General features: G+C 41.3%; 1 protein-coding gene across 2 annotated transcripts in view; it reads right to left on the bottom strand.

Moving 5' to 3' along the window:
* Positions 1–12,866, bottom strand: part of galnt12 (UDP-N-acetyl-alpha-D-galactosamine:polypeptide N-acetylgalactosaminyltransferase 12) — a 61,996-nt gene that overhangs the window by 10,009 nt on the left and 39,121 nt on the right. Inside the window, exons 5-8 of one of the 2 annotated variants that reach the window (XM_078237547.1) lie at positions 9,298–9,415; positions 3,335–3,511; positions 2,949–3,080; positions 409–522 (exon numbers count right to left, since the gene is read on the bottom strand). In XM_078237547.1, the coding sequence (XP_078093673.1) occupies positions 409–522; positions 2,949–3,080; positions 3,335–3,511; positions 9,298–9,415 (541 nt within the window). The remainder of the gene's footprint in view (positions 1–408; positions 523–2,948; positions 3,081–3,334; positions 3,512–9,297; positions 9,416–12,866) is intronic. The other variant, XM_078237555.1, reaches the window with a different exon arrangement.

The following is a 12,866-nucleotide window of genomic DNA, read 5'->3' as shown; positions in this document are numbered from 1 at the left end:
TGGGTGTAACGTTGGCCACTGTTCTACGGGAGGACAAAGAAGTCACTTCAAAGACACTCCGAAGCTCTCTTTCAAGTACAGCAGCATTGGCCTTAACGACTGGGAACAGCTTGCTACCACCAATCGCTCAGGATGGCAATAAATTGTCAATCAAGCTGCGGACTTGAGTTCCAACCCCATAATGGGCTGGGCAGTGACAGAGAAGGAAAGAAAAGGAGGCAAATCTTGCACTCCGGAACCCACCAAGCTGTGGGTCGTCCTGCCTCATGTGCCCAAAGATTTGCAGGTTGAGAATCAGACCCATGATAAAATCAAGCAATCTTGAGTAGGTGTCATCCTTGAATTGAGGGATAGCCAACCTGACAATATTATTCAAACATTGGTACGCAAACAAGATAAGCCACTCACCTGATTTTGGCCCATGCCATGACACTGATACAAGATGACTTTTTCTCCTGCAACATTATGTTCATTTGGTGGATTGTAATCAAAGCAGTGATTCACCATCCCCTTGTTCTTTAACTGAAGAGAACAAACAGAAGGGTGGATACTAGGTTATACTAGTGGACAGACAGTAAAGTGTAGCTTCCTATTAACTTCTGAAAACTGAAATATAGTGCTTTTTTTAAAAAAAAAGCAAAACTGCAATGTTCTTGGTCAAACTGGTGTTACATCAGTCCAAACCTCCCTCAGTTGGAGAAAAAAAGTATTTGATGTCAGTAATTATGCTTTCCACCCTCCAAAAGCAGTAATAATGATAAAAGGCTGAACTTTCCTTAATGTGCTCACAGGATAAGGGCTTCTGAAGATCATAGTGAAAAGACATTTCATACCCTCAAGGGACAATTTTAAAGCATCAATCTAAATAGTTTGATATCTGAAAATTACTTCAAGATATGAGCTTTTTTTTTAAGTATCTATATTTCTCATAATTGCAATGAAAAAGCCAGAAAGCCAAGGGTACAATTTCCAACAAATTTCAAATGGAAATTGCCGTCCGATGCAGTTCCTTTCCCTGCTATACCATCCAACTTCCTACTTGTGAGGAAAAACCAAAGACAGAAGAGGAAAAAAAGCAAAGAATTAACATAGGAACAGGAGTAGGCCATTTAGTCTTTCAAGCCTATCCCCCCATTCATTCAGATTATGGCCAATCTGTGACCATACATTCACCTGCCTTTGTCCCACATCTCTTGATATTTTTGTGTAACAAAAGTCTATCAAGCTCAGTTTGAAAACAAACAATTGATCTTGCATCAATTGCTATTTCAAAAAGAGCACCAACTCTCCCACCCTCAGCATAAAGTTTTTCCTAATTTCATTCCTGAAAGATCTGGCTCTAATTTCTCTTGCTATATCTTCCTGTCCTAAACTCAAATAGCAGAAATAGTTTCTATTGACCCTGTGTGTTCCCATTAATATTTTGAAAGGAAGGTCAGAATATATAGAGAAAAACCAATCTGATCAACTTCACACTACAGAAGTTCTTTCAGTAATCTGCAATGTGTTTCCACAGAGACAATACATTGGCAACTGCAGAAAATGCTCATTAAGGAGCACAATTATAAGGACCACAGGAGCCCAACACCATCACGTAAGGTCAACTAGAGAAAAGTAATTAACAAAGCCTTGTTAATATTGTCCATATCCTGAGAATGACTTGTTTTTTAAAAAAGTTATTTGCTAGGGAGTTTATCCATTCTTTGGAAATCACATGCTTTCTAAGAGGAACAGTAGGGTCTAACCTCACCTAAACTGTGAAGAATACAAGATCACCAGAATTAGGAGTAGGAATAGGCCACTTCACAGCTTACTCTGCCATTTGATAAGATCATGGCTGATCTGATTGTGCTCTCAACTCCACTGTCCCATTTTACCCCCCTCTCCAATGACCCTCGACTCCTTTGTTGATCTAAACATCTACCTCACTCAGCTTTTGAAAATATTCAATAACACAGTCTCCACTGCTTCCCAGGCAAGAGAATTCCATGGACTAACCCTCTTAAGAGAAAAAAATTCTCCTCATCTCAATCTTAAGTGAGTGGTCCTAATTTTTTAACCTCTCATTTTTCTAAACTCCAATGGGCCCAATCTGCTAAACCTTACTTCATGAGATAACCCCTTCACCTCAGGAATCAGTTGAGTGAACCATCCCTGAACTGCTTCTAATGCAATTTTATCCTGTCTTAAGTAAGGAGACCAAACTGTACCCAGTACTCCAGATGCTGTCTCACCAACACCCCATACAACTCGAACATAACTGCCATATTTTTATACTCCATTCCCCAGCTATAAAACGCCAATATTCCATCTACCATCCTGATCAGTTGCTACACCTGCATGTCAATATTTCATAATTCATGTGCCAGGACACCCAGATCCCTCTGTACCCTAAAATTCTACAGTTTCTCGACATTCAAATAATATACTGCTTTTCTATTCATGTCAAAGCAGACAAGGTCACATTTTCCCACATTATACCCCATCTGCCAAATGTTTGCCTACTCACATAACACCAATTTACTTTTCCACCTATTGTCCTGTCACCTGAAACTTTAGCTACCAGAGGCTGAAGAACTTGTCCAAAAATCAGTAATAGGAGTATTGTTCAGGAGGGAAAAATGTTAGGCAAAATTCAATAATGGCATCTTTAATAGTGGAAGACTCCCTCAGTAATGCACTCAAGTATCAGCGTTTGACTTTATTGCCCAAGTCTCTGAAATGGGACTGGAACGCACAAGCTTCTGGAACAAGAGATGGGGGTGCTACCAACCAAGCCATGGCTGACGAACAAAACAAATTCTAAAGAAAGTAATCATTCTTTCAAGCAGTGCATGTGTAAAAGTTTAGTGGAGTTTTTCAGTTCAGACAAAACTGACGCTTGGAAGACAATGCAGTATTTGAGGATGGGGATAGTGATATTGCTCAGATATAACATAATATATCACCATTCCAAAGAAACCTGGCCGATCCTCAGGTACATGGATATCCGGGTAAACATTCTCCAGTAACCATTTGAAGTTTTTACATTGCAGTTTCTCTCTGAGTTTTCTTCTCTCTGTTACATCACCATAAGGCTCCTGTAAATCCAGGAGTGTGGGAAAAAATTAAAACCATGTGATAGTAACTTCAAAATAATGAAATCACAAGTATTTTGACTGCAGCTATTACTAATTTATACCAGCTTACTGATTTGTTAACTGTCAACGATCAGAAAGTGGGTAGCCATTACACACAAACTCCTAAAACAGGTACAATGCTTTTAAATATCAGCTGTTCATCTTAGATTGGCCACTAATTAATTAACTACTCAACTTTAATGAATAAAACTCACCAAACGGGCATGTGGATTCCTGTGAAAATACAGTTCTTTATATTCATCCATCCATACCTCTGCAGCACGTACGCTGTTTGCTAGGGCTTTACTCCTTGAATAAGGAGCTCGTTTGGGAAAGACATGGCCTACATGAGAACAGGGATGTATTTCTAAGGAACCCCCACATTGCCATATCTGGAAAAAAAAACAAGCTATTTTGATAGAATACTTACAAATTTATATTGTAAATTGACTAATAATTTATACTCCCATTGATTACATCTTGTACATTTCATTATTTTCTAAACATGTCGCAAACGGAATTTCCATACTATGATTCTTTAAAGTTGAGCATTTTGAAGATGGATTTTGGGGGATGGAGGGATGGGAGTGTATGAGTGTGAATGAGTGTGAGAACCAGTGGTAATTAGATTACGTATAATGACCAATTTTTCCTCATTCCTCGCCCAGATGCTGAGAATTCCGGCTTCCCATTACCATGGCAGAGATCAGCACACAAGCTTGTCAGCACCAAGATGTCCCAAGTCTGAATAACTCACCATCAAGAGAGAATTTAAACATTTTGCCTTTACCTGAGGCATTAAAATGATTCCTTAATGAAAATGATGTAATTAAATACAGAACTGAAATATGGAACCTGGGGCACACCAACACCAAATCTAATTACATTAACTTTATTCCCTTTAAATCAGGAAGTGAGGCAAGATAATTAAATCACCGGTTTGTCAGAGAAATGATCTGATAGTCTTGAAATGTATTTTATTCTCATATCCACAACCACCACATTGCAGTACAGTGGGAGCTGGAATGAACAAAGAGAAGCTTAAATACATGTCACAGCCATTACTAAAGCAGTAGTTTAAGCAGGACATATTGACCAAAACCATCTAATATTTTCTCAAATTTTTAAAATTCATTAACGGGAAGGCGGGGTCACTGGTTAGGTCAACGTTTATTACCCATCCTTAGTTGCGCTTCAGAGGGTAGCTGCCTTCTGGAACCGCTGCAATCTAAAATGTAGATATAACCGTGCTGTCGGGGAGCGAATTCCAGAATTTTGACTCAGTGACAGTGAAGGAACAGCAATATAATCCCAGGTCAGGATGGCGAGTGACTTGGAGAACCTCCAGGTGATGGTGTTCCTAGGTATCTACTGCCCTTGACCTTTTTGGTGGTAGTGGTTCTGGGTTTGAAAAGTACCGCTTAAGGAACATTAATGAGTTTCTGCAGCGTATCTTGCAGATGGTAGACTGCTGCTACTGTTCCTTAGTGGTGCAGGGATTGAATGCTTGTGGAAGGGGTAGCAATCAAGCGGGCTGCTTTGTTCTCAATGGTGTCTAACTTATTGAGTGTTGTTGGAGCTCCACTCATCCAGGTAAGTGAAAAGCATCCCGACACACTTCTGATTTGTGCCTTGTAGATGGTAGGCAGGCTTTGGGGAGTACATGGGTAAGATGGGTATAGAGGGATATGGGGCAAATATGGGCAATTGGGACTAGCTCAGGAGTTAAAAGGGCGGCATGGACGAGTTGGGCCGAAGGGCCTGTTTCCATGCTGTAAACCTCTATGACTCTATGAGTCATGAGGCGAGTTACTTGCCGCAGGATTCCTGGCGTTTGACCTGCTCTTGTAGCCATGGCATTTATATGGCTAATCCTGTTCAGTTGCTGATGAATGCTAACCTCCTGGATTCAGCGATGATTAGACACTTTCTTGTTGGAGATGGTCACTGCCTGGCATTTATGTGGAGCGAATATTACTTGGCACTTGTCAGCCCAAGCCTGGACATTGTCTAGGTCTTGCTATATTGGGACATGGACTGCTTCAGCATTTGAAGAACTGCGACTGGTGCTGATCAGTAGTAAACATACCCACTTCTGACCTTATGATTAAAGGAAGGTCATTAATGGAGCAGCTGAAGATGGTTGGGCCAAGGACACAATCCTGAGGAACTTCTGCAGTAATGTTCTGGAGCTGAGATGTTGCAACTATGCAACGACCTTCCGTTATGTCAGGTATGACTTCAACTGATGGGGGGTTCCCTCCTCCCTCCTCTCCCCCCACCCCACCCCCACCCTACATTTCCATTGACTCATTTTGCTAGGGCTCCTTGATGCCATATTTGGTCAAATATTTCCTTGGTGTCAAGGGCAGTCACTCCCAACCTCTGGAATTCAGGTCTTCTGTCCATGTTTTAACCAAAGCTGTAATAAGGTCAGGAGCTGAGTGACCCTGGCAGAACCGGAAATGAGCATCAATGAGTAGGTTATTGCTGAGTAAATGCCACTTGATAGCACTGCTGATGATCCCTTCCATCATTTTACCGATAATCGAGAGTAGACTGGGGGGTAGATGGAGCGGTAATTGACCAAGTTGGATTTGTCCCGTTTCTTGTCTACTAGGACATGTCAGGGCAATTTTCCACATTGCTGCATAATTAGATGGCACTGTTGTAGCTGTACTGGAACAGCTTGTCTAGGGGCGCGACAAGTTCTGGAGTGCAGGACTTCAGTATTATTGCTGAAGTATTGTCAGTGCCCATAGCGTTTGCAGTATCCAGTGCCTTCTGCCATTTTTGATATCACATGGCATGAATCGAATTGGCTGATAACTGAAATCTGTGATGCTGAGGACCTCTGGAGGAGGCCAAGATGGATCATCCATTCAGCATATCTGGCTGAAGACCATCGTGAATATTTCAGCCTTATTTTTCACACTGACGCACTGGGGTCCTCCATCATCGAGGATGGGAATATCTGAATCATAGAGTCATAGAGGTTTACAGCATGGAAACAGGCTCTTTGGCCCAACTTGTCCATGCCGCCCTTTTTTTAAAAACCCCTAAGCTAATCTCAATTGCCCGCATTTGGCCCATATCCCTCTATACCCATCTTACCCATGTAACTATCTAAATGCTTTTTTAAAAACAAAATTGTACCTGCGCCGTCGGTCCGGTCAGCCTCTACTACTACCTCTGGCAGCTTGTTCCAGACACTCACCACCTTCTGTGTGAAAAAACTGCCCTTCTGGACACTTTTGTATCTCTCCCCTCTCAACTTAAACCTATGCCCCCTAGTTTTAGACTCCCCTACCTTTGGAAAAAGATATTGACTATCTCGCTGATCTGTGCCCCTCATTATTTTATAGACCTCTAAGACCACCCCTCAGCCTTCTACGTTCCAGAGAAAAAAGTCCCAGTCTATCCAGCCTCTCCTTATAACTCAAACCATCAAGTCCCAGTAGCATCCTCGTAAATCTCTTCTGCACTCTTTCTAGTTTAATAACATCCTTTCTATAGTAGGGTGACCAGAACTGTACACAGTATTCCAAGTGTGGCCTTTACTGATATCTTGTACAACTTCAACAAGACGTCCCAACTCCTGTATTCAATGTTCTCACCTATGAAACCAAGCATGCTGAATGCCTTCTTCACCACTCTGTCCACCTGTGACTCCACTTTCAAGGAGCTATGAACATGTACTCCTAGATCTCTTTGTTCTGTAACTCTCCCCAATGCCCTACCATTAACTGAGTAAGTCCTGCCTTGATTCATCTACCAAAATGCATCACCTCGTATTTATCTAAATTAAACTCCATCTGCCATTCAGCAGCCCACTGGCCCAATTGATCAAGATCCCATTGCAATCGGAGTCTCTTCCTCTAGGGAGTTATTTAATTGTCCACCTCCATTCAGATGTGGCAGGACTGCAGAGCTTAGATCTGATCTGATGGTTATGGAATTGCTTAGCTCTGCCTATTACTTGCTGCTTACGCTTTTGGAACGCAAGTAGTCCTGTGTTGTAACTTCACTGGGTTGACACTTCATTTTTAGATATGCCTGATGCTGCTCCTGGCATGCCCTCTTGCACTCTTCATCGAACCAGGGTTGATCCCCTGGCTTGATGGTAGAGATAAAGTGGGGGGGATATGCCAGGTCATGAGGTTACAGATTGTGGTCGAGTACAATTCTGCTGCTGGCCAACAGCGCCTCATGGTTGCCCAGTCTCGAGTTGCTAGATCTGTTTGTAGTCTATCCCATTTAGAACAGTAGTAGTGCTACATATGATGGAGGGTATGCTCAATGTGAAGACAGGACTTCACCTCCACAAGGATTGTGGTCATTCTTACTGATACTGTCATGGACAGATAAAACTGCAGCAGGCAGGTTGCGGAGGATGAGGTCAAATATGATTTTCCCTCTTGTTGGTTCCCTCATCACCTGCTGCAGCCCCAGTCTAACAGTCATGTCCTACAGGACCAGCCAGATCAGTCTGTGGTAGTATTACTGAGCCACTTTTGGTGATAGACATTGAAGTCCCCCACATTTTGCACCCTTGCCATCTTCAGTGCTCCCTCCAAGTGGTGGTCAACATGGGGAGTACGAATTCATCAGCTGAGGGGCGAAATGGTATGTGGTCATCAACAGGAGGTTTCCTTGCTCACATTTGACCTGGTGCCATGAGATTTTGTGGGGTCTAAGATTGGTATTCAGGACTCCGAGAATAACTCCCTCCTGACTGTATACCACTGTGCAATCACCTCTGCTGGGTCTGTTCTATCAGTGGGAGAGGACATACCCTAGGATGGTGATGGTGTCTGGGATATTATCTGTAAGGTATGATTCCATGACTATGACAATCAAGATCTTTCTTTACTAGTGTGAGAGGCAACTCTCCCAATTTTGGCACAAGGCCCCAGACGTTTGTAAGGACCACTGTGCAGCGTTGACACGGCTGGATTTGCCATTGCTGCTTCTGATGCCTAGTGCTCTGTCCGATTTCATTCCCTTTTGTTTTCTTTGTAGCAGGTGGCTGTCTAAACCATTTCAGAGGGCATTTTAAGAATCAACCACATTGCTGTGGGTCTGGAGTCACATGTAGGCCAGACCAGATAAGGACGGCAGGTTTCCTTCCCTAAAGGACATTAGTGAACAAGATTGGTTTTTAATAACAACCAACAATGGTTTCATTGTCATCATTAGACTTTTAATTCCAGATGTTTTATCAATTAAAATTCCATCACATAGCGGGTGATATGGAAACCTGCTTTCTAAAACTAGTAAAACAAAGTAGATTAGGGACTACAGTGAGCTTTATATATTGAAGGTATAATGTGCCTCATTTATATGCTACAAAGGTATTATCTGTATACGCACATATATAATCATTTTTGAACGAGCATTATAGATTTAAACCGTATTTGCATTTTATTGTAAGTTTTGGCCGAGTAGTTTACCGCTTGGCATAATGGGAAATTGGGTTAAGCAGACAGACCACATTCTTTTGGAACAAAGTTTAGAGTAGTATACTCGATTATCAAAGGCAGACTAGGCAGCTGTAGTACCAAGGTTTTTGAAATGAATAGAAAGATTCAGCTTCTAGCTGTGATGAATAGCTGTGATGTAGCCCCTAATGACAAGAGAGCAAGAAAACAGACAGAGAAAATGACTCCCTTATTGTTCTCAGTATTGGGGCGACCCTGGAACCTACCAGATTTGCGTAGGTAAAGTTACGAGGCAACGGGGGAAAGAGCCAATGGGTTTGGTTGACCAGTGAATTCCCAATTCTGCTAGAGGGTAGAATACCATTGGCTGAAGTAACTGAAGTGTTGGATCATCCAGTTTGCATGACAGGTGGGGGGGGGGGGGGGGTGGGGGAGAGAAGATCAAATCATCAGAAATGTATAACTGTAGTGCTCATGTGATGTAACGTCAGATAGGCGCTAGAATCCTGACCATCTCTCTCCCAATACACTTTGGTTAAATACAACATCTTTTGCTGCATTGTCTTTTGCAAGTCTTTGTGTTTGCTGTGATCGGCTGAATACAAGACTCCCAGGGGCGTACCTCGAGAAATTCCCCTTACACAGCATCTGCCATGGTGGGATTTGTGTCACCAAAGGAATTATTTTTCCATTTAAAATTCTACAGTTGTAATTTAAGTACAAATTACAGTTCTTACTCTGAAAGAAAATTCCAAGTTCTCTCCTCCCCAGACCTCCATTCCTGTGTCATACGTGCCCAGATACTCAAAGTACTTCTTACTGACCGCAAACAGTCCTCCAGCCATGGTGGGAGATCTGTTGAGATAGAGCTACTTCAATTGTTTAGAAATAACTTTTGGACTGGATTCTGATCAGTAAAATACACGATCAAATTAGTAAAAATTACAATTTTAACCAATGTTTCTATTTATCAGTTAAGGTAGTCTATAGTATAATCCTCAAAGAATTGGCATTGCTGATAAGCTAACATTTGAATATTTCCATTAAGCATTCATCTTAGACGGTTAATTTTAGGTCACATGGTTTCTATTAGACAAACACAACATTAACATAGTAGCACATATAGGAAAGGTATCACACAATGAACTGGGGAAAAAAAATAGCAGAATTAACAGCTAGCTGACAAGACAGAAAGCAGACACAGCAGGTAGGTGATGGCTGTTCAAAGTGGCAGATGGCAAAACATGATGTCTTCACACAGATCAGTGCTGGGACCATTGTTATTTACAACTTATATTGACTATTTAGATTTTGGAATAAAAAACACAATTTTGAAATTTGTGGACAAGATACCAAGGAGGATTACAGGATTACATAATGATACGAATAAACATAGAATGAATATAGATTTGGCAAATGAATTCCAACGAGTGAAGTATTACATTTTGTGAGGGAAAAATAAGGTCACATATTACTTGGAAAGTACGAGTCTAAATGTGGTGAAGGAACAAAGGGATGTGGAAGAACAAATACACAAATCATTGAAGGTTATGACATAGTTCACTAAGGCCACACCAAAAGAAAACCAATTCCAAAGTTTATTTCCAGAGGGATAGAATTGAAAAGCAGTGATATTAAAATTGAATCAAAGCTTGGTTAGACCACAGTTGCAATATTGTGTGCAGTTCTGGTTGCCATGCTATAAAAAGGATACAGAAACACTTGGATATAAAAATTATTCACAAAAGGATGATACCAGAACCACAATGTTATACTCATTAGGAAAGGAAGAACAGGCTGTTTCTTTCCTCCTCAAAAATGCTCAGGGATGACCAAACAGCAGTCTTTAAAATTATGAAAAATTCTGATGGAGTACACAGAGGAGAAAAGCTGAACTGGAGACTAACAGTAGGTATGAGAGTTCCACATAAGATCAGAGAAGATAGTGAGATTGAATATGTTACTCAGACTAGAAAATCACTGAATACAAAGGCAAAGGTAAGTTGTGATGACCTTTGGCTGCATAAAAGAAGATGCATGAAAAGCAAAGTAATGTGGGGAGATTCTCCGGCCTCCCAGCTGCGTGTTTCCTGTCGGCAGGATAGTGGCGCGTCGTTTGTAGCAGTGGGATTCTCTGGTTCCACCACTATATGAGTGGGAATTCCCATTGGTGTCACCCATGCCGAGAGGAAACCTGCAGGTAGGGGTACGTTGCCGGCATCACCAGAGAATCCTGCCAGCATTCCGGCCATGATTTCAAAGTAACAAGAGTTCAATGTGGAGAAGGACTAAATTTAATGATTTATACTTTTAAAAAATTACATTTAACATTTTAAGGAAAAAGGTAGAAGTTAATTGCAGCAGCATAATCTCTCAGCAAATATAAGCCACTTAAGGTCTACTTCTACAATACAGAATCTCTGAATCCCTAAACTGTTTTATTGCTTGTAGCATTCACTAACCCATTAGTATACATAACACAGAAATTGTAGTTTTATCTATTAGGGCTGGAGGGCTATTTGTTTTATTTAAAAAGGAAGTTTTCCACGCATTTCCTTCCAAAAATATTCTGAAGAAAATGCAATATTAAATATATTAAAGTATAACAAGCACAGTACAGCAACAGGGAGTGCATCTCAAAGAGAACAAAGAACAATACAGCACAGGAACAGGCCCTTCGGCCCTCCAAGCCCACACCGCTCCCTGGACCAAACTGGACCATTCTTTTGTATCCCTCCATTCCCACTCCGTTCATATGGCTATCTAGATAAGTCTTAAACGTTCCCAATGTGTCCGCCTCCACCACCTTGCCTGGCAGCGCATTCCAGGCCCCCACCACCCTCTGTGTAAAATATGTCCTTCTGATATCTGTGTTAAACCTCCCCCCCTTCACCTTGAACCTATGACCCCTCGTGAACGTCACCACCGACCTGGGGAAAAGCTTCCCACCGTTCACCCTATCTATGCCTTTCATAATTTTATGCACCTCTATTAAGTCTCCCCTCATCCTCCGTCTTTCCAGGGAGAACAACCCCAGTTTACCCAATCTCTCCTCATAACTAAGACCCTCCATACCAGGCAACATCCTGGTAAACCTCCTCTGTACTCTCTCCAAAGCCTCCACGTCCTTCTGGTAGTGTGGCGACCAGAACTGGACGCAGTATTCCAAATGCGGCCGAACCAATGTTCTGTACATCTGCAACATCAGACCCCAACTTTTATACTCTATGCCCCGTCCTATAAAGGCAAGCATGCCATATGCCTTCTTCACCACCTTCTCCACCTGTGACGTCACCTTCAAGGATCTGTGGACTTGCACACCCAGGTCCCTCTGCGTATCTACACCCTTTATGGTTCTGCCATTTATCATATAGCTCCTCCCTACATGATTTCTACCAAAATGCATCACTTCGCATTTATCAGGATTGAACTCCATCTGCCATTTCTTTGCCCAAATTTCCAGCCTATCTATATCCTTCTGTAGCTTCTGACAATGCTCCTCATTATCTGCAAGTCCTGCCAATTTTGTGTCGGCCACAAACTTACTGATCACCCCAGTTACACCTTCTTCCAGATCGTTTATATAAATCACAAACAGCAGAGGTCCCAATACAGAGCCCTGCGGAACACCACTAGTCACAGGCCTCTCAGCTCGAGTGTTAAAAGGAAAGAAGCAATCTTGCAACTACTATTGGCCTCAGTATTGCAGTCACTGAATAGTCAAGGTTGACCAGTTTTACATCAATAGAAAAACCAGGATTTAATAGGTTTTTTAAATTGGAGAATAGCCAACATAATGGCGACTTAATTTGTTTTTTGATGTCATGTTTGTAATGGTCACTGAATTGGCATGCGTAAAACCTTATATTTTCACTATTGTGGCATAAAATTCAGATATTTACTGGGATGTTTTAATAGCTTATAATGTATGATACAGTGTTAGAATTGCAAATATAAACTTCATGTAGATTTGATCTCCATACATACGTTAAAATGCATAATCTGTTTTCTATTAACTTACATATTCCTGAATTATTTAACACATAATTGAATAGTTTCCAAATTTCAGCTCTTTCTATAACATAAACTAAATTCGAAGAAAAGGAAATACTAAAACAACTATTGAACTGGAACCAGTGATGACAAAAAAATCAAGAAAAAAAATACAAAAGTTTATATGCTCCAAAAAAATCCGAGTCAGGCTGCAGCCTTTTCTCTGTAAATATTCAAAGCAAATTCTCCAAGGTTATTGTAATCCCTGCATCCATGAGGATCAATCTGTAAATACATCTGTTATCATTACAGT

Source organism: Mustelus asterias, chromosome 2 (genome assembly GCF_964213995.1).
Source record: "Mustelus asterias chromosome 2, sMusAst1.hap1.1, whole genome shotgun sequence".
Classification (NCBI taxonomy): domain Eukaryota; kingdom Metazoa; phylum Chordata; class Chondrichthyes; order Carcharhiniformes; family Triakidae; genus Mustelus; species Mustelus asterias.
The sequence above is the reverse complement of the archived record's forward strand: the minus strand, read 5'-3'. Positions and strand labels throughout refer to the sequence as shown.